The sequence below is a fragment of the Lepisma saccharinum genome, chromosome 9 (assembly GCF_977018435.1).
Source record: "Lepisma saccharinum chromosome 9, izLepSacc3.1, whole genome shotgun sequence".
Classification (NCBI taxonomy): Eukaryota; Metazoa; Arthropoda; class Insecta; order Zygentoma; family Lepismatidae; genus Lepisma; species Lepisma saccharinum.
In genome coordinates, this window is record NC_139237.1 from 62,104,852 (window position 1) to 62,124,212 (window position 19,361).

At 37.3% G+C, this 19,361-nt stretch overlaps 1 protein-coding gene across 4 annotated transcripts in view; it reads right to left on the reverse strand.

Moving 5' to 3' along the window:
• The window catches only part of LOC145992074 (uncharacterized), a 184,408-nt gene that overhangs the window by 3,104 nt on the left and 161,943 nt on the right, over nt 1–19,361 (reverse strand). For 2 of the 4 annotated variants that reach the window (XM_083128281.1, XM_083128282.1), the window contains exons 2-6: nt 19,007–19,095; nt 18,360–18,468; nt 17,448–17,627; nt 5,842–6,090; nt 2,246–2,473 (exon numbers count right to left, since the gene is read on the reverse strand). In XM_083128281.1, the coding sequence (XP_082984407.1) occupies nt 2,246–2,473; nt 5,842–6,090; nt 17,448–17,627; nt 18,360–18,386 (684 nt within the window). In that variant the 5' untranslated portion in view covers nt 18,387–18,468; nt 19,007–19,095. The remainder of the gene's footprint in view (nt 1–2,245; nt 2,474–5,841; nt 6,091–17,447; nt 17,628–18,359; nt 18,469–19,006; nt 19,096–19,361) is intronic. The other 2 variants (XM_083128280.1, XM_083128283.1) reach the window with 1 other exon arrangement.

A 19,361-nucleotide genomic window follows, 5' to 3' on the forward strand; every position in this document is an offset into this window, starting at 1 on the left:
AACTCGCTGGAGGCACATAGTGGTTCGTATCCCATTGTGGTACTTGTCCTGTATGTACCAAATCGCAAGGGAATATACAACTCTATACTGGGAGGAACTAGGCATTCTCGATGTCATCAGTATTGCAAAGACAACAGATCTCTTTGCAGTAGCACTGGTAGAGACGATTCCCCACAAGTAAAACAACAATAGCGAAAAATCAGAAATCCAGGATTGGCTCGGTAGCGTGCCAATTTATTTGGGGGTGCACTGAGGATTCGATACCTGGTGGATGCACATGGTATAGTGGTTCGGATCCCACTTTAAACTGTAGGTCCAGTCCCGATAAGCCTTACTGTGCATAAAGTGGACTTAATTAAAAAACTCAAACTCCTATCATTTGTCCCCCTTACTCGACAAAAACTCCTTCTCATAATTACTATTGGCCCTTACTAAACCAGTATATTTATCACTTCATAAATTGCAAAGCTCCTCCATAAATCAATTTGCAGCTCTTTCTCCTTGTGGATGCATTTATCTTTTCTACTGCAATCTTCTTGTGTATAGCTAAATGTAAATAAACAAATAAGCATCTTGAGATGAAGAAGGTTGCATTAGGAATCGAGGCTGTGCTCACAAGAGGGACAAATGCGGCAGATCTATAGAGGACCTCTGTGAGATTTATAATGTGAAAAACATCGTAGTCAAAAGGAAACTTTTATTATTATTATTATTATTATTATTATGTGCCATTATTAATATAATTATTGCTATTATCACTGATATTGTTTTTGTTGCTATTATTATTATTACATTACTATTACTACTGCTACGTCTACTACTTCGTATGTTTTTTTTAAAATTACGTACATTGATAATTTCCATATTCTGTATATCTGTATACAATTTGCATAACTATATACTTAACATTAATTCATGTAGGACAAAAAGCTGTTTATTATAGTTAGATAATCAGTGTAAAATTGTCTCTAAGCTTAAATGTAACCCTACTAAAATAATACTAATTGTAATAATAGTTGCAAAAACTTATGGCCTGTAAGTCACAGAAAACAATACTTTTTGTTATAAAATATCTCTACAATTTTACCATTCGAATTTCAATAATTCCTTCCATAAATCTCAGGGCCCCCTGGCCCCTTCTTCTGGCTTTCATGATCGTAGTGATTACTAATTATTATTAAAAGCAGTATCACACTGTGTTTGGAGAGAGAGAGAGAGAGAGAGAGAGAGAGAGAGAAGGGGCATCTCAAATGAAACGAAAATTCCTTACTTTCTTGAAACACGGATATTAATGGTAGTTTCTACATTTTTATTTTATTTGTTGAGAGCACATTAGGAGGTGGCCAGGCACACTGGTACCCCCCGTGCGCACGCCTCTACATGCCTGTATGCAAAGCTGCGAACTGGCGGTTGCACGGGGAATTATCCTTCCATGTGCAGATAAGTATGTATGTGTATTTGTTCTGTATGTATGTGAATATGAGGATGTAGTGTGTATGTACTAACCACACTATTTCCTCTTTAACTACGTCAAGTCTTTTTATTAATATAACCTCTTTCGTTTCTAACCCCCCCCTTCTTCTTCCCTCACCTTCCCAGCCCTAACCTTTCCTGAAGTATCCCGGGAACCTTATACCCTCGTGATGTTTCCAGGAAAACCATCTCCCGTACTGACGTCCTTCCCAGAACGACAACTTCCTGCTGGCACATCAGCAAGATTATCTCTCTTCTCATACTATCACCTTACTTCACCCTTCGATCTCTATTTTTTTTGTCGTTGTTGTTTTTCTTTACTATTTTTATTATTATTATTATTTACAAACTCACATTTTAGAGAGACTAACTTATTTAATATCCTTGAAGAAATAACAATCGTGTTACTCCCCCTGTCATAACACATTACACATTTTTTTTCTATTACTAACATACTGATAAATACATATACATTTTATTTTATTGCACTACTAGCACATAAATCTTAACTGTAAACCAAGCTTGTTTCTCGGTCCACAATATCCATGAGACTTTAACCAGTTGTGGGTCATCGCCTCAAACATGTACAATTAAAAGGAGGAAAAAGAAAAACGGGGGAACAGAAATTTCGCAAATCTGACGCCCTGGTTTATTTTAAAGTCACCAGGGTACTCAGCGTCTACCCCTGAATGTATGCGGGTGGAGGTTGGGTGTCTTCAGGGGTTCTCCCCCCTTTTTTTGTATGAAACTGTTTATAGACAGAGGAGCTTACCTGTTCTGCTGTATAAAGACATTTGTTATGTAAGGGTTTACATCCACAGTACGATTTCCTAATGTCGGACAGCACCAAAGTTTTTACTTCACTGTGAATACCATACAAACTTTTGTCATTAAAGTAAGGTAGCCAGCCATTGAAGTGCCATTTGCTGTTTAGCCCGTATTCATAATCTTTTACTGCTGCAGTATCTGAACTCTGAGAATATAATATATCAGCAATCCTCTGGAAGAAGATAACAGCACAATATAATTCGAAGGAGTACACAAAGGTGGGTGATGGGGCTACAGCCCGCTGTAAAATACATGAGCTAAAGACGTCTGTAATGACATGCAATATAAAGGGTCTTTCATTAAGAGTGATACTTTTTTAAAATTTGAAAAAAAATAAACTACTCAACGTATCAAAGTAAATTGTGCTTTATTTTGAAGCTTAGACATTGCAGTTATGTTCTGAACAAAATATCGTTCAAACGTCCACCTCGGCTTTGAACACACTGGCGCACACGATGGCTCCACTGATCCTGATTTCAGTGGAAAAATCATCTTCTCAGACGAGGCGCATTGTTGTCTTAGTGGATTCGTCAATACGCAAAATTGTCGTTATTGGAGCAAGAAGAACCCACAAGTGGTCCATGAGGTGCTATTGCATTTAGAAAAACTCACTGTGTGGTGCGGTTTATGGCGTGGCGGCGTCATTGGACCTTATTTCTCTCGAGATGACGAGAGAAGAACCGTTACCGTCAATGGGAACCGCTACAGATCCATGTTACGCGAATTTCTGTGCCCAGAATTTGACACCATAGATATGAAAAACATGTGGTTCCAGCAGGATGGCGCTACGTGCCACACAGCTGATGCTACGCTCGATTTGCTGAGGGAGAAGTTTGGCGACCGGATCATCTCAAGACGTGGATGTGTGAATTGGCCGCCACGGTCATGTGATTTAACACCCATGGATTTTTTTCTTTGGGGCTACATCAAAGCCCAGGTCTATGCTGTAACGCCACGAACTTTGGAACATTTGAAGGCGAACATTCGTCAGGCTATCGCAGACATAACGCCACTAATGTTGGACAGAGTGATTAACAATTGGAGCCATCGTGTGCGTCAGTGTGTTCAAAGACGTGGTGGACATTTGAGCGATATTTTGTTCAGAACATAACTGCAATGTCTAAGCTTTAAAATAAAGCACAATTTACTTTGATACGTTGAGTGGTTTATTTTTCTTTCAAATTTTAAAAAGTATCACTCTTAATGAAAGACCCTTCTTATATAGCTCGTAAATACGAGGTCAAATCAAAAAGTCTTTTCCCCTATTTTCTTCGGCCGAAATATTAGTGTGATTGAGAAACCGAGATATACATTCAATACAATAGTTTAATTTCTTCTTGAAACGGCCCAGAGTTAACTCTCGTCTGCTCCGCGGCACGGCGCTGCTGTCAGTTTGCGAAGATGGCTCACGTCGCATGGGCAGCGAAGTGTTATTATAGTTTTCTATGGTGCAAGGGACGAACGCCCATCGAGATCCATAGGGAAATACAGCCGAAGTATGGGGACAAGTGCCTCGCTTTGAGAAGTGTGCGGTGGAGGTGTCGTGAGTTCGAAAATGACCGAGAAGACCTTCATGACAATGAGCGGTCGGGCGGGGGGCGTCCTCGCTCACAACGGAAAACTCGATCAACCGAATTCTGCAACAACAGCATCTGCAAACTAGTGGTTCGATTGGACAAATGCCTGAATTCCTGTGGTTACTATGTGGAAAAATAGTGCAAGGAACATAGAACAATTCCTATATTTTGATTTCCCTGCATGTTTATTATTTTGGCTTAAAAAAAATTGGGGCAAAGACTTTTTGATAAAAGTAAAGCAAACAAACACAACAGCATCATTACATTTAAAGAGTTTCCTGTGTAAAATAGCGTTCTTAGTGTTTTTCATTTAGGTTCTATACCGTAAGAGTGTATATATGGACGTGAGAAGTTCCAAACGAAAGCTTTCATTGTTGGGAAGCCTGATGGTAAGAGACCTGCAGGAACGCCAAGACGAAGATAGAGGGATAACGTTGAGATGGACCTAAAGGAAATCGGTAAGGATGAAAAAGATTGGATTGATCTTGCCCATGATAGGGACAGATGGAAGGCTTGTGTTGCTGCAGCCATAAACATTCGGGTTTAAAAAGGTTAGAGTGTTAGTTAGTTAGCTTTCATTCTGAACATGATATTTAGGCCTACTAATCAGTGATATAAGTCATTGAAAAACTTCACATTTGGAAAACTACACGTAATACCTTTGACCTAAGAAATGAAGTCAAGGAAGCTATTACACACTGATACACCAATGTAGCACGTAATAAACAAACTAGTTAAATGTAACAAAGAATCCTCATTCTCAGTGTATTCAACGCTCTCAAAATGTTAGTGCTGTTAACGTAAGTGCCCAATACGTTAACAACAATCCTCGTAATGAAAAACAATAGTAACTCTAGCCTTCTTAAACCCGAAGGTTTCTGGCTGCAACAACATAAACCTTCCTTCTGTCCCTATCCTGGGCATGATCGATCCAATCTTTTACATTCTTAGCGATTTTCTTTGGGTCCATCTCAACGAAATCCCTCCATCTTCGTCCTGCTCTTCCTACAGGTCTCTTACCATAAGGTTTCCCAACAAGAATCCCGTAAATTGTTCTCTCCCATTCGTGCCGAATGGGCTGCCTACCTAAGTCTTCTTGATATAATTATTCTAATAATATTTGGACATGAATACAAATTATGAAGTTATAAATTATGCAACTTTCTCCACTCACCTGTCTTCCCATCCCTTTTAGGTCCAAATATTTTTGTCAGGACTTTATTTTCAAAGACTCTTAATTTATGTTCCTCTTTCAATGTAAGGGACCATGTTTCACATCCATATAATACTACAGTCAAAATTACGGTTTTGCATATTTTAACTTTTAGTTTCTTAAATATTATACAAGACGATAAAAGTTTATGAAGAGAAAAGAAACACGCATTTCCTGAATCAAGTCGGCTTTTTATTTCCTCTTTAATATTATTTAATTTTTTTAGTAATACTTCTAAGTACTTGAATTTGAAAACTGATTCAAACGAGATATCCATAATTAAATTTTGGTTATTACCTAACACTTGGTTTCGGCCTGCAAGCATATATTTAGTTTCCGTAACTTAAAACGCAACGAATTGCAGTTGATTTTTTATTAGGTCGAAGTCTGAATTTAAATGTAAATCTAAATTTGGGTTGAAGTCTCATCAGCAGTTTTGTTCAGTTCATAAGTTGACTCGCGTTATTTCAGTGCAAATTTGTTTCTAACGACAGCCCATCAGTATTTATATTTTAACTTACTTGGTTACAAATATATGAAGGTAAGATATATATATATATATATATATATATATATATATATATATATATATATATATATACACTTCTTTGTAGCTAATCAGTGGTGATTTATTCATTCTAGTTTTTGGACTTTTAAATAACTAGAATCTTATAAACTGTATATATATATATATATATATATATATATATATATATATATATATATATATATATATAATTTTTACTGTACCTTTTCTAAGTTAGTAATGGCAGTACTCCTGATGGCTTCCGATCCCAGTGCAAAATCCTTTTCTCTGTTATTCATTATATTGTTCTTAAAACTGTTATGTTCCTTGCGCAGTTCCCACAAAAGTGTTGTACCTTTCGTCGTTCTCATCGCAGGGTTTTTGTCAAATTCACTAATCTTCGCGGAAAGCACTCCTTCGAATTCGGCAATGGCTACATTCTCATACTCGTTGTAGTATAATGGTGCTATTGTCTAGAAGAAAGAATCATATCTTTTAGAAACAGATTAAAACAATTAATATGAATATAATTAGTAACAAAATTGTTCAGGTCAAATTGGGTGTTGTGTTCACCATGGATCTATCCTCACCGACCCCTCACAACTGTGGATCTACAAGTTCTAAAAGAGAAAAACATAATTCAACCTAATTCCCCAATACATGTAGTACATAATGTAAATTCAACTCCATAATGTATATTAGGTATATACCAATATGAAAATACATACATGTAATTTGATTCAATGTAAAAACTGGTAAGAAATGTTAAGACAACAGACAAACTGTAATAAATTATGTTTTATTATTATTATATATGAAAATACATTGTTACTTCAACAATTACAATATTGTTAAATGTCTATTACCAGTCCTCTGCGTTTCTTGATGGAAGCAATTCTTCTGCTAGTTTGGCCAAGTCCAGTTTTCAAGCTCGATCGTATTTGATGCTTAACGTAGCCAGTCCACTCAAGCTCACTCTTGTCACTGTACTTCTCGAGTAATTTTTGATGAATTTAGCTTGAAAAGCTACAGTTGCTCACAATGTTGTTCGTACAAATGAAGTGTGAGAAGTAAACGAAAACAAAAATTACAATAAGCCTTAGTACATTAAGTATTCTTCTTACATGTAATTATAACACGTATTGTGATTTATTTACAACAGTTTGTTCCCCACAATCTTTATTAATAACGAAAGAACATTACATTTTAGCACAAACATGCTATTTTGACGTCACATTTCTGTTCGTACAGTTACAATGAAAACAGAAAAATAAACATATTGCACAAATGAGACAATTTAATAGCCAGAATCACAACCCTTGTATTAATAACAGTTTGACATCTACTGTGCATTGAAGCGACCAAGGTTTTGCAGATGTCTGTGCTGATTCCCTCCCACTCTAAAGCTACGGCCCCTCTTCAGATCTTCTTATGACTTGCACTCATACTTATGGACACGTTTCTTCCTAAATGTCCATAAATGCTTAATTGGAATCAGATCTAACTTTGAACTAGTGTTTCCAACTGCTTTGATACATTCAAAATCAACCAGACCCTGTTAAGTTGAGTAGTACGTTTTCTGTCGTTATCCTGCTGGAACGTGAATACACGTGGCAACTCCATTTACTTTTTTCACGTTATTCTTCAGGATATTATTACAGACATGTTTGTCCATGACTCCACCAATGACTTGCATTTTCCCAATTCCGTTAGTCGACATAGAGACTCAGATCATAATGGATCCTCCACCATGTTTTACCGTAGGGTAGGAGTTGAATTGGCAACATTGTCCTGCGTATTTGCCTTCCTCCACACTCTGGTCTCACCATCTGATCCGTTTATTTGGGATTAATCGGACAAGATAACGTTGTCGCAAAACCCCTGATCCTTATGTAAATACTCTTCAGCAAATCAGACTCTGTCGATACGTTTGCCCTGTACGAACAACATTGTGAGTAACTGTACCTCTCAGCTGATGAAGACGTCACAGATAGGGACAAATACAGCATACTTATAAGCAGCGATACGTCAGGAATGCTATTAGCCAGAATTTTGTTTTCTATCAAGAGGAATTCTGCAACTTTGCTGATGTTCGACATGCTTCTTCTTTTTATTTCAGTTGACACTACATTCCGAAAACAAACAATTTCTGTAGCTGCAATGAAAGATACATCTTCTTCATATTTCTTACAGAAATTATTAGACGAATCCACCAACTGCCTGTTGGCGTGTTTCGTTAGAGCGGTGGAGCTTAAAAACTAAAAAAGTGAAGCTTTCTTTGATTTGTTCCATACTCTAAAATCTATTATTTACCTGATTTAGAATATCTAAAGCACAGTAGAAAATCTTTATTTTGAAGCAATTCAATGAGTCTAGAAAGCCAACATCTGCTGTCAATTCGTCGAAGAGGTTTTGTTTTCTCGGAGAGGAGTGACGTAAACTATTCAGCTACTTCTTCTAATCTGGTAATCCACTTTCTGCTTTCTAGTGATTAACATTTTTTCTTTGCAGTTGTAGGGACATAAAAATTTAATGCATGTTCGGTTAAAAATATATTAATGCTGAAAGGAAAACTTTTGTGAATTATTATATATGTATTTCTTAATTTATCGTTCTTACTGCGCCCCCGATGTTTGTGTTATTTACGCAACTGTTACTAGAAGAAGATAAAATGTTGCAGTCAACACTAATTTGCACAATGACTGTTTACAAAAAAATTAAAGTTATTGTATCGATCCGCCACTGATGTGTTTGATGATGCCCAAGCAATAGAAATGTAAGGCTGCCATATTTAATTTTATTTTAAATTTTGAAGGCAGAAAGTTGAAAATTGATATGTCCTACTTCGAATATATCCGAACAGGAGAGTTTAAAATAATACGAATTAGAAGATTGTCACATTAATTTTTCACTTTTAAATCTAGGAAGTTAAAATCGGTTTTTATTGGTTATTTATACTAACATACGGAAATATGGAAGTTAAAAAGTCAGATATTCTGGGATGCCACATGAAACTTTTTAATTTATAAGCAGAACCCACGAAATCTGTGTGATGATTATTTATGCTAATATGGCGAAAAGAAAATAGGGAAATTTTTGTAAAACCACAAGTGCTGTGTTGTCATACTTAACTTTATGATTGAATTCGGTAATTTTGCTTCAATTTTCTGCTACTTTTGACTAATCGCGAAGACGAGGATGAGTGATGAATGATGAAAATGATGCAAGGACACTCACAAAGACCACCCATGCCCAGGCCGGGAATCGAACCCGGTACCCTGCACAAAGCTGGATAACGACTCACAGCTTAACTATCGTGAATCGTGAAATGTTAGGAAAGTGTAATTGTATGTTTGTTATGTTGACGTTTCTTTGATAGAAGAGAGGGCGGAAGTGTGAATGCTGCGAGAATATTTAGCTACCAACGGGAAAAATTAAATATTAGATTGTCAAAATTGCTTATAGTTAAATGTGTTGAACTAATACATAAAGTATATTAATTATTTATTGAGTACGCTGCACGCACTAACCGAAAGCTTTTTTAAAAAAACAACGAACAATTTGTGGCGAGCAGAAAAGTCTAAAGAAAATACAGAAACTTTGACACATGTGATAATCACAAAATGTAATATTACTTGCAAATGTTCTCAATTTTATGGCTTCGTTTTGAAAACAGTACTTTGGAAAACATAGACATTTTGTATGTAAATTTCTACATATTAAGTTCAAATACATTCTTAATTACAGTTGAGACTGCTTTATACGTAACTCAGTTCTGCGTACTCCTGTTTTATTCTAATCTAAATTATTGCAGGTCCCGGCAAATATAATTTTAAAAGGTGTTAATTAAACCTTATTTGTACATAATGCATTTATACGTAATTCGGTGTTATACGCAGCTACTAATGTTCATAAAATACAATTGATTTGTACGTAATCAAGCTACAACAATGTCACAGAAGTGACAGTTTTCATTTGCTACTGGTCGGCCATGGAGAACAGAAAGAGGAAAAGTTACACGCTTAAGAGGGAGGTGGAGTTTGGCGAAAGTCGCCGTGGAAAGTGCTTAAATTTAACATGGGCTTTTTTGCATTTTGTTGAATATAACGTTTTAGGACAAAAATTTGCCGGAAAACACGCAGTAGATGTGAACTTACTTTATGAAACTTTGAGTACATGACACATTTATGCAATTTCAGTTCGATAAATGTGCACAAATTCCATTATTTTTTTTTCAATTTCCCATAAGGAAATACGTAAATAAGCACAGAATGGTTATAGGATTTGTGGGTAGCACCAACGAAAATGGCCATTATGATGCATACTACCGTAATGCTCAATCCTTTTACGACTAAGCTAGGGAGGGCTTTTCTTTCAAAAGTCACTTGCACAGCCCAAAATGATTGTTTAAAAATGTCATGTATTATCGACGGCGAAAGATACGGCCGCTTCAGCCGAATTTCATTCATCATAGTTCGCCACTTGGCCACTAGATGTCTCTGTTCGAAAATTGCCCCAGGCGAGACGGGGAGGGCTAGTTCGCGCGGGTGTTTGAATTCTCTGCACAGCTGGGTTCCGTCCACTAGTCAGAAGGTCCCGTAGCTGTTACAGCTTGATTTATTGCCTCTTTCCCAGGCAAGAAACCAAGAAAGCAGGAAGGCCATGAGTTTGTGTATGTTTGAGTGCAGAGAAGCAGAGCATATTTACCGTGAATTGGAACCAGTGACACAGTAACTTTATCTCGACCCCTACCGCGAAGGACGTATTCAGGGGGTCCAGGAGTCCCAATCTCCCCCCGAAAGACTTACCAAGTACAAAAATTAAATAATGAAAATAATGAGATCATAAAACAACTTCAATTAAGTAATGAAAATATGGTTGTTGTTTAATCGCAAATTGTTTATTTCCGTAAAAATATTGGAAAGCAATATAATATGACTTTGAATGACAGTACCAAAGAAGATTTATGCAAGAATTATTACTACTTAAAATAACGTGCAAAATACTACCAGGAATTTTACTTTCGTCAACTGGATCTAACATCATTTTTTCATACTCAATAAATATTATATTCTTTATCTATTTGACATTAATTTCCTTGCCAGGGCAGTTTCTATTTTTTACAAATTTTGCCGACCTTAACTACACGTAAGCTAGATAATGAATACGTGATGTTATACCGCCTTCTTACCTATTCGCGTAATAAAAATATATTAATTAATTTAATATAATTATACTTATTTTAATTTAACATTATTAATATTATTATTTTGAGACATTACGTTAGGACGCCCCTCCGAAATATATATCTAGATACGTGCCTCGTGTTCGATTTGAATAAAATGTAGAAAAGGCGGGGAGGGTGGTAGCGCTTCCTCTTTTTACATTTCGATAGTTTTACCTCACATGTAGTACTTTGTGAGTCAACGGTGCAGATAGAAAATACGTGTACACACACACACACATAATTGGTGATTCGCAAAGGAACTTCGTTAAATTCCCATGCTTGTTCCGCTCACAAATCACATCCTCTCCAAATTACAATAGCCTACTATTGTTGTTGCTTACATACATGTGTGTGTGTGTGTATGGTTCCTAGAACTTCACTACTTCTAATCATAAACTTGAAGTGACTATTACAAAACATTTGTTTTTGGAGTGGAAAGATCATGAAAAGGTCTACCGTTTCTTTGCAAATCTTCAATTAATGTAAAATTTAGTATAAAAACATAATTTTGGCTGACTTGCTAACTTGAGATTTAAAGAAATTATTAATTTGAATTCTTCATTAACAATAAAAAAGCGACATAAAATGTAGAAGGACAAGATTCTTGGCTTGGTTGAGAATTACATTATTAGAGATGTACAGGTTAGGAAAGGGGAGGGAGAATTCCCTGTCTTCTTCCTCTTCAGCGCGAACCCTGCCTCCTACATTCTACATGTCCATTCAAAATGTCTTCTTAGTTTCGAATATATTTTGCCTCCCCTATAGCGTAATGGTAAAGATGACCCTCATAATGTCAAAAGGCCGGCATAGGGTTGACGGCGCTTGGTGCTGTGAGAGAGCCCCCTTTGCCAAATCAAAATTAGGAAACAAAAACTCATCTTCAGGTGTTCCCCACTTTTTCGCCATTAGATGCTGTTCTGCATCGTGACCGTACGGTCTAAGGCTTCATGCTTTGGGCTCCAGCTACGGGAGGCGCGCAGGTTCGAGTCTCGTGGATGAAACGTAACAACTTTTCTCCTGATATTTCGGCCAGTCAAACTCGCGGCCCGCGGGTCTCATGTGGGCCCCAGCATCCGTTAATGCGGCCCGCCTTAGCCCCACTTAACACTTGATGCTTGAAATTATCTATACATTTGTAGTTATCCCGTTTTCTCTTTTCTCGTGATACAAGACCAGACTCATCCAAACTTCAACACATTGACCAATTTTCCCTACACAGGTATACATTCCATTATAGAGTAGGTGTTGTGTCAACTAAGCAAGCTGATTGACAGGTTGCTTCTGAAGTACGAAAATATCTTGCCAGCTGGGGGAGGGCAGCGTGCATACTTTCTGTCGCCTATGAGTCTGTTTCTTGATTTTCAAGGATTTACCTGGAAGAAAAGCCAGTTTCTGTAAAAGTTTCAGAGAACCATATCGCTGCCCAAACTTCGTTTGAGTAAGAAAAGGGCTATAGAAGAGGAATGTAGATTTTTGAAGTGAAATGCTTGCTTTTGTTGTGAAGTGAATACTGAAAAGCGTAGAAATTGTGTACCCTGATAAAGTAAATTCATTCAGAAGTATTTCTTTATCACGAAATAAATTTGCCATAATCTGTGGCGGAGTGGTTAGCACAACCCGTTGCGACAGCAGAGGTTGCGGGTTCGAATCCTGGCCTGAGCATGGGTTTTCTTTGTATGTGTCCCTTCATCAATTTCATCATTTAGGGCCTCCCCGATGGCGCAGTGGTAGCGTCGTCGCCTTGTAATCAAGGGGTCCCGGGTTCGATACCCGATGGAGGCACAAGTGGTTCGGATCCCACTTTAAAACTGTAGGTCCAGTCCCGATTTGCCTTACTGTGCACAAAGTGGACTTAAAACACCAAATCAAATCAAATCAATTTCATCATATCATTACTCATCCTCATCGTCGCCATTAGACAAACGTGGCAGAAAAGCAACGCTAATAAAAAAAATCAGAAATACAGTTGAGGAGAGGATTTATGACTTAGTCAATGAACAATTGAAAACGAAAATTGTTCGTGTTGTTGCCTTTTCGCTCACAATATGCGAAATTCGTGGATGCGATTCTTATCTCGATATGACAGTAAAACTACTTGAATGATTCCTCCCCGTGACACAAGAGTTGATATTTTGAAGGAAGTGGAGGCCATTTTGCAAAGTTACAGTCTTCCGTTATATTAAAACTTTTTAATAAAGTTATAATTTGTCCTTCCCAACTTCTCAGGAATACCAGGAATGACAGGAATATTTGTCCACAGTAAAAATACTACGTGATGAAGTTGGAAACAGGTTTCAAGACTTCAGAGGGTGCGAAGGGCAATATTCTTGTTCTGCTCTGCTCCCTTTTCTTTTGATGATGCGTGTGCAAGTCCTGACTTCGAATGGAACTTATTTAATTGCAGTGCAACTCTTATAGGTGGGCTATCCTTGATTTTTCTTATATCTCCCATAGCAGTATCCTCGAATAAGCTATTTTGCTATAGAAATTTTATTAATTTTGGTTGCACTTGCCTTCGTGAAAAGTTATTCTCCATAATGAAGATTAATGAAACAGACGAATGATCAAGAATGACTGACAAAACATTTGTTGTCTGCATTAAGAGTTTCATGCTAACAAAAAACTTATTGCACACTTTTGAGAAGCTTGTTAAAAAAAACAGTGAAATCTGTGCGAAACGAAACTATAATTGCAAACAAACAGTTACAATTGTAACCAATTTATACTCAAAAGTAACATGTAAAATACTATAACCATGAAAAAATATGGGGGGAGGTCTATATAATTTACATATCGATGCTGCAATAATAATCACTGGAATCCCCCCCTCCCTTCGGCCCCCTTGGGTCGAACCACTTAGTTCTGGATTTTAAGGTGTTGGGGTTCTAGATGTGTGGCCCGGATAGTTTTGACATTATCGTTATGCGGCCCTACTCACGAATTGAGTTTGACATTGCTGGTCTATAGGACCTGTTGAGGATATGTGTGTGTGTGTGTGTGTGTGTGTGTGTGTGTGTGTGTGTGTGTGTGTGTGTGTGTGTTTGTCATAGAACATCACTACTTCCAAACAAACTTGATGTGGCTCTTACAGAAACATCTGTTTTTGGAGTGGAACGATTACGAAAAGGTTTACACTGGCCTCCCCGATGGTACAGTGGTAGCGTCCTCGCCTTGTAATCAAGGGGTTCAAGGTTCGATACCCGGTGGAGGCACATAGTGGTTCAGATTCAACTTTAAACTGTAGGTCCAGTCCCGCTTAGCCTTACTGTGCATAAAGTGGACTTAAAACACTAAATAAATCAACCAACAAAAAGGTTTACTGTTTCTTTGCAAATCTTCAATTAATGTAAAATTTAGTATAAAAACATAATTTTTGCCGACTTTCTAACTTGAGATTTAAAGACAAATTATTACTTCGAATTCTTCATTAACAATAACAAAAGTGATATAAAATATTGGATAAAATTCTTGCCTTCGCTGAGAATCAAATTAGAGATGTACAGGTTAGGAAAGTGGAGGGAGAATTTCCTGGCGTCTTCCCCTTCAATGTGAACGGTGCCTCCTACGTTCTACATTCCATTCAAAATTTCTTCTTAGTTTCAGATATATTTTGCATCCCCTATAGCATAATGGTAAAGGTGACCCTTGTAATTTAAAATGTCCCGAGTTTGGTATCCGGTGGACGCCTAATAGTTAGTTCAATCCCACTATAAATATAGATGCAGTACCGATTAGTCTATCTGTATATAAAGTAGACTTAAAACAGAAACTCAAGATACTCAAACGATTATCATAGGGTTGGCGGCGGTTGGTGCAGTGAGAGAGCCCCCTCTGCTCAATCAAAATTGTGAAACATAAACTTTTCAGTCAGTAAAACCATCGTGGTACGAACATTAAAATTTTTGTTTCAATTACATATTCGACGTCGATCTTGTTCACCAGATAACCAATTGTGATAACTTTTCTCTGTTTTAAAAACTACAAAAGGAAACAAGTTGAAAACGTAAATTGACAAGGTTTGTTCTCTAGAACTGATTTTTAAAGACCATGTCTTAGAGATGCTCTGAAGGATATTCTATTCTTAAAACGCCAATCAGAATAAGGGATCAACACTTTTGTATATTTTCTCCCGCAGGCACGTGACCGGGGGGGGGGGGAGGCTGAAGACCGTTCCGGAATCCTACAAATATGTAATTAAAATAGGGTATAGCGGTGATTAATTTTACTTACATTAAACATCTTGTACAATAACTTGTAATATACTGAGAAATTCATCTTCAGGGGTTCTATTCCCCACTTTTTCGCCCTTAGTTGGCAGCTGCTGATAAGGGATGAGCCTTCCCCCTGAAATAAAAATCTGGCTACGGGCCTGCTGTTCTGCATCGTGACTGTATGGTCCGATGCATCATGCTTTGAGCTCCGTCTACGGGACACGCGCAGGTTCGCGTCTCTTAGGGGAAACGTATCAACTTTTCTCCTGAGATTTCGGCCTGTGTATAGGACCGGTTGCCAACCACCATCGTGAGGAGATTGGGAAGCTATGAATGAGTCACGGAAACCTACAACAAAGATTAGGGGTTCGTCGTGCTGACCGCACGTAACTGATTGGACTGGAAGTGAGGCCGGCAGTCGGTAGGTGGGCTCTGGCCCTCAGGGGCTGTAGCACCACGGGTTTACTTACGTATATTGGCGTAGCCATGTGTGGGTCCACAGAGGCTCGGCCTCTCCTCGAAATTCTGTCACTTTATTTTGACCAATTCACTGGGATTTTTTTAAGAGTACTTTGTAACACGTATAGTGCTGATCTTGAAGATCATACTATCATTAGTTGGACTGAAATTTCACTTGGGAAGCAATCAATTAACATTGGGAAAAATCACAATAGGAGAGAGCAACTAATGTGATGCAGGAACTGGTCATATGTTTCCACAGGGGATTCCCATCACCACTGAGAGTTTGTCCCCACCCTTGGCCGATTAGCCGGCCCCGTGGCGAAGTGGTTATCTCATTTCGCTACGACGCCAGTGGTCCCGGGTTCGAATCCGGTCTGGGCATGCGTGTCCTTCGTGAGCGTCTCTTCATCGATTACATCATATCATCATTAGCCAAAAGTGGCAGAAAGGCGAAGTAAAATAAACAAAATCAATCAATCTTGGCCGATTAAAGCTGCTGTGAACTCCAACGATGAGAACTGTGTAAAGGGACATAATCAGATCGTAACAAAGAAAACTACTTCATCAAAGTGTAAGTTCAATATTATACTATTGTTTCCTGACATCTTTGTTACTACTGTACATTTTGTTACATTGTTTTGTCCGTCTTTCTCCTTTTCAGTTTTTCCATATGTTATTACGCATATCCACGTTTCCTCTTTTTAAATTCCAGGTAGTTTCGCTCCTGCCCATCTCTAATAGGGACTCTATTCGTTAATAGTTGAAATAATAATTTTTACTAATTCTTGCCTTATTATTATCATTATTATTATATATCGATTTTGTATAAAAAAACACCCCCTTCAAAAAAAAATACTTTCTTTCAACTGATATTCTCTACCTCCTTCTTTACTCTCAATTGATAATTCTAACCTCAACAAGAAAATTCAACATAATTATAGTAGCCACTGTAATCAACCAAATTTATTCAATCAAAACTTCAGTGATGAAGGTTCTGTCTATGGAGCTTGCCACTCGTCTCGCTCCATGCAAGAGTCAGCCAGCAAGCAGTGAAATGCGAATTGCTTTGCCAGTGGAGAAAGTTTAGCCTCCGAAACCAGAATGAAAAGAAACAGGTGGGTGTCCTTTTCCTGGAAACCTCACTGCGGGAGTCACGCGGAGGGGAGGGGGTGGTGAAGGGAGGAAGGTTCTGTTCCTAGTCCTCTGATATGTCGCTAGGTGTCTCTGTATCGCTACGGGCCAGAAAACTACTTTCATGCCAACCTCCAGGAAAGTAAAATTTATACAGGAAGTGGACGCTAATCCACATAAAACTAAAAATGGAATAACTGCAGATTTAGGCATTGCTTATATCACACTTTGCAGAGTCATTAGTAAAATAAATGCTATTTCACATAATTTTTTTTAAATTGGGTAGTAAAACTATAAAACTATAGTGTCTACTGTAGTATTTCAGTATCAACGTGTTCACTAATAAAGTGACAAATGTAGTGTATTTGAAAATCAAACTTTAAAATTCGTTAATTTACCACTTTATGACTGAAATAACGTGTTTTTTTTACTGTATCTCGTTCCTCAAAATTGATACAATTAAAGTATTTTAATAATCATATGACATGGTATCTAAATCTGATTTTTAAGTAATTCTCAGTTATGCGTATTATTTTCTCTTCACTTGGCATACGCATAACTGAGGTTAAACTGAAACGTGTTTTTAGATAACAACTAACACTCATTTATTATAAAATACAAATTTACAATTTCATATTAACTTTTCTCAAAAAAGCAAGTAGGTATAACGTATCCAATGCGATTATTTGGTTCGATTCTTACAAGTAAAAAAATCTAGCAATATTTTGTCTCCTTGATTTGCAAATCAGTTGTCAGCTTAGTTCAATATAAAGATACAATAAAATAATTCTGATGTTACCTCGTCAAACTGAACCCGAAGGTTTGATTCCTCTCCAGATGCAGTGCCTGAAGAAATAGGCAACTTAGAAATTGCACTCGCATATGCTTCCTTATGTCTTGCTCTGGTTTCCTCAAGGGTTCCCACATAAAAGTTCATATTATATGTATCCAGAGCATCCTCATAAGGTCTGTTGTTCATCTGAAAATACACCATATAAGAAAAATCCACATTATTAATTTCTAGCTGAATGGTCAAGCGAATTAAGTGGTCTACTTTCCATCCTACCACCGACATTTTCAAGTTCATGAACTCATCATCACTCATTCTCATCGCAGCAATTAGCCAACAGTGACAGAAAAGCGACTTGAGCAAGTCATTAATTGAAATTAAAGTTTTAAATAAAACCAAAATTATTCGACTTAGCATTCAACTAACTATATGCAGACGACACAAAAGACTCGAATCTCCTTATAAGAAATAAAATAGAATAAGCGCAACTGGAATTCTTGACCAATACTAGAAACTGAGTTACAAAGCAAAGGGAGGGGGGATAGCGAAGTAGCGACAATATTTTCAAGGCGGCATATACTATATTTACATTTTAATGCCATAAAATGTAGGCAAGGGAACCCGGGGTCGAATGGAAACAAGGGGCGGAAGGAAACCCCCCCTCTTAATTTCTCCGTAAAGGGGCGCAAGCTCTCTGGAACTAATCAACTATCCATAGCGAGGTGTTGAGAGGTAGTTTGCGCCATGTTGAGTGACGTGCTGGTGGGATTTTTGTTTTGTTTTGTAACTTTTTGCTCATCTCGACTCTGAAGGTAAGACAAATTACTTCATATTAATTTCGCATTACAGTTTATGTACAGATAAACAGAAGTCACTTTAATATCCAATGCATGATTATGTTAAATTTAGCTGTATATTTACCACTTCTGTAGTGTTGTTAGTGCTCATTGTATATGCACAATTCCTTCTCTTTTATGATGTTCGTGTCGACTCTTTAATTGTCTCTTCCGAGTTGGTGCATCACTATTGTCTATCATAGAAAAAAAAAAGAAAATTATCACAAGACGAATACAAAAATAAGCAATTAAGACAATTTTAGTTGTCAAAACATCAATCATGCTTATATATACTTATTAGTGAAAAACAGACAGCAGTCGATTTGTTAATGTCGCACACTGACGTACGCAGAGGATGGGGCGAGGGGAGGTGCTGGTGGAGCTACAGTCTCTCCGGCAATTTTCACGAAATCAAAATTTTTAAATGAAAGCAATAAGGTACTCGGGAAAATTCACCTTAAAATGACCCCCGATTATCATTTTTATCTTTTAAAACTAAGATTGAAAATCAGGAAGATCAATCACAATCTGAAACACATGTTCGCAGTTTGAATGAAATAATTATTAATTAATATAGCATATAGCATATCCAAATATTCCAGTATTAAGTAATTAACACTTCATCATGGTATTCTACGTATAATATTTTGGTTTGGAAAAAAAAATATATATATATTGTAAATTGCAATACACAAAACCAAGACTATGAGAAGGAGAAGGTTGGGGCCATACCTGATCACGTGGTACTTGACGTCAGGCGTGACGTCACCGGCGGTCAGATCGCTCTGCGCTTCGGTTTCGCAGCCGAATCAAAGCAGTAACTATGAACAAAAAGGACCCCTTGTTATGCTCAGGAGCTAGTTGCGACTGAATATACAGATTCACTTAGCTTCCGAGATAATGTATGTTTTCAGAAATGGATTACATTGTATTGCATCGGTAGTTTTCACATCGTCACATTTCTCTGTGAAATCTAGTTTCACGTAAAATTGAAGTTAATATACCTGCTCATACGTTTTGTTATGCAAATAACGATGGAAAGCAAAAGTTATGTATATGTAGAAAATGTAAAAAAGAACAAAAACTT